We start from the raw sequence: 1,740 nt of genomic DNA on the forward strand, positions 1-1,740 counted from the left end.
TATTCAGTGTATACGGAACACGCAACAGGTTATGTACAAAGTACTGCACTTAATTGCAAATCTGGTCACGAATAGCTGCACTCTTCCATTCCTTCCTTACGTCGATATCGGGCAGGAGGGCATAGATGGAACCAAGACTGCGGGAGAGGTCCCGCAAAATGTCCACAGGAATAAGACTGATATCAAGCAAAGTCCAAAACGTCAAGTCCACCGGGTCGTTGTAGCTAGAGCGCAGCCAACACACACTCAACCCGAGCAGGAAGCAATCTCCCACAGAAAGCCACATGTTCTGGTAATCCCGGGTCACTTTACCGGTAAGCTGTCTGTCTACTTATAACGCCCAGATCCCCTCTTCTTCCCTGCCCTGTTGTCTACCTGTGACAGAGGCACTGATGCAGAGAGCAAGCTACCCGGATGCATACACTACATGTAATACGCAACCCAAGTTAAAGAGAAAGTAACGAGACCCCTTTGTTCTGACAGCAGCATGGCGCCTCACCCAGTAAGAATGGCTTTGATAGCTTTGAAGCTCCCCCCCGTTGCTGGAGCTACAAGTGTGTATGAGTTGATGTATTTGTCTTTCCAGGGCTGATCCACCACCTTGTTAAGAAAGTAATTAAAAACAACGGAGCCCAAACTGTGCACCAGCACGTCAGCCTTCGCTCCCCCCATGGCTTCAACGCGTGTTTCAATTTCAGATTTCAGACGGGTAAAATCCATCTGAAGGTCAAGAGCGCATTGTATACCTCAATAACTACTACATTGTGCATTTACAATATGTGTCCATACACCTTGTGCCTGTTCACGTCACGCCCGCCCCCCATGCTTCCCCTCCATACAAAGATGAGCATGACTGTACAGAGACTGCGGCCGGCATTTTTGGCTGTTCAGTGTCTAATACTTCAAGCTGTGCTGCACCAGCTTTTGCTGCAATTTACACATAGATAAAAGGAGTTGGGAGAAACTCGCCTGCCAGGGAGGAAGCCGCCAGTCATAAGGGATGCCGATGAGGGAGTTGCCTTCCTGGTACCCCATCGAGTAGAATGTTTGTAGCATCATGTGAAAGTAAGCCGTTCCGGGCATTCCAAATCTTTCGTTATAAAAGTAATCCAAATAATCAAAGCCGTGAGCAGTACCGTATCTGTCGACCTGAAAATACAGTTCCAGAAGCTGTACATCAAAAAATTCAAGTTCTGAAAACACTGAAACTGTACAGGAAAAATAATATTTGTACGCGGTTCACGTGGTACTTATATATCCGAATACATCTAAATTATGCATAAGAACCGTGAAAACACGAATGTGTAGGCAAAAGAGTATAATAAAGGGGAGTTTACTTACGTCAACGTTGAGTCCTTCTTTACTAGTGTAAACCTCTCCCTTCTCATCTGCTACTGGCTGCATGATATCCATCCAGCACAGCTGGTGGGAACGCGGAGGCCTGACGAGGGACAGAGATGCCCATAGTCTGAAGGGCACTGGAAAGGATACGGGTGAAGAGCTACAGAGAGGAAGAGATGCGTTCTTTGCACTGATCATTAGGCCGCTTCCCGCTATCCCTGGTAGCATGAATATAGGATGCTCAGGAGTGCTTGTCGAGCACTCTGCCCCCCCTTCATTTCCCCGTTCAAGTCCATTACACTCAGTCAAAGTAGTCGCAGTTTCAGCGAATAACCCAAGCAGCTGGAGGTGAATAAAGAAGAAACAAACACAAAACAAGACACGGAGGGGCGCATGACG

At 47.4% G+C, this 1,740-nt stretch overlaps 1 protein-coding gene across 1 annotated transcript in view; it reads right to left on the minus strand.

Moving 5' to 3' along the window:
- Nucleotides 1-1,569, minus strand: part of EMH_0048650 (1-O-acylceramide synthase, putative) — a gene marked incomplete at both ends in the record, with an annotated part of 2,534 nt that extends 965 nt beyond the window's left edge. Inside the window, 3 exons of the mRNA XM_013496436.1 lie at nt 101-224; nt 500-720; nt 1,342-1,569. Coding sequence (XP_013351890.1) covers nt 101-224; nt 500-720; nt 1,342-1,569 — 573 coding nt within the window. The remainder of the gene's footprint in view (nt 1-100; nt 225-499; nt 721-1,341) is intronic.
- Between the last annotated feature and the right edge of the window lie 171 nt (nt 1,570-1,740).

The sequence above is a fragment of the Eimeria mitis genome, genomic scaffold, assembly GCF_000499745.2.
Source record: "Eimeria mitis Houghton genomic scaffold, Emh_scaff2102, whole genome shotgun sequence".
NCBI classification, from domain to species: domain Eukaryota; phylum Apicomplexa; class Conoidasida; order Eucoccidiorida; family Eimeriidae; genus Eimeria; species Eimeria mitis.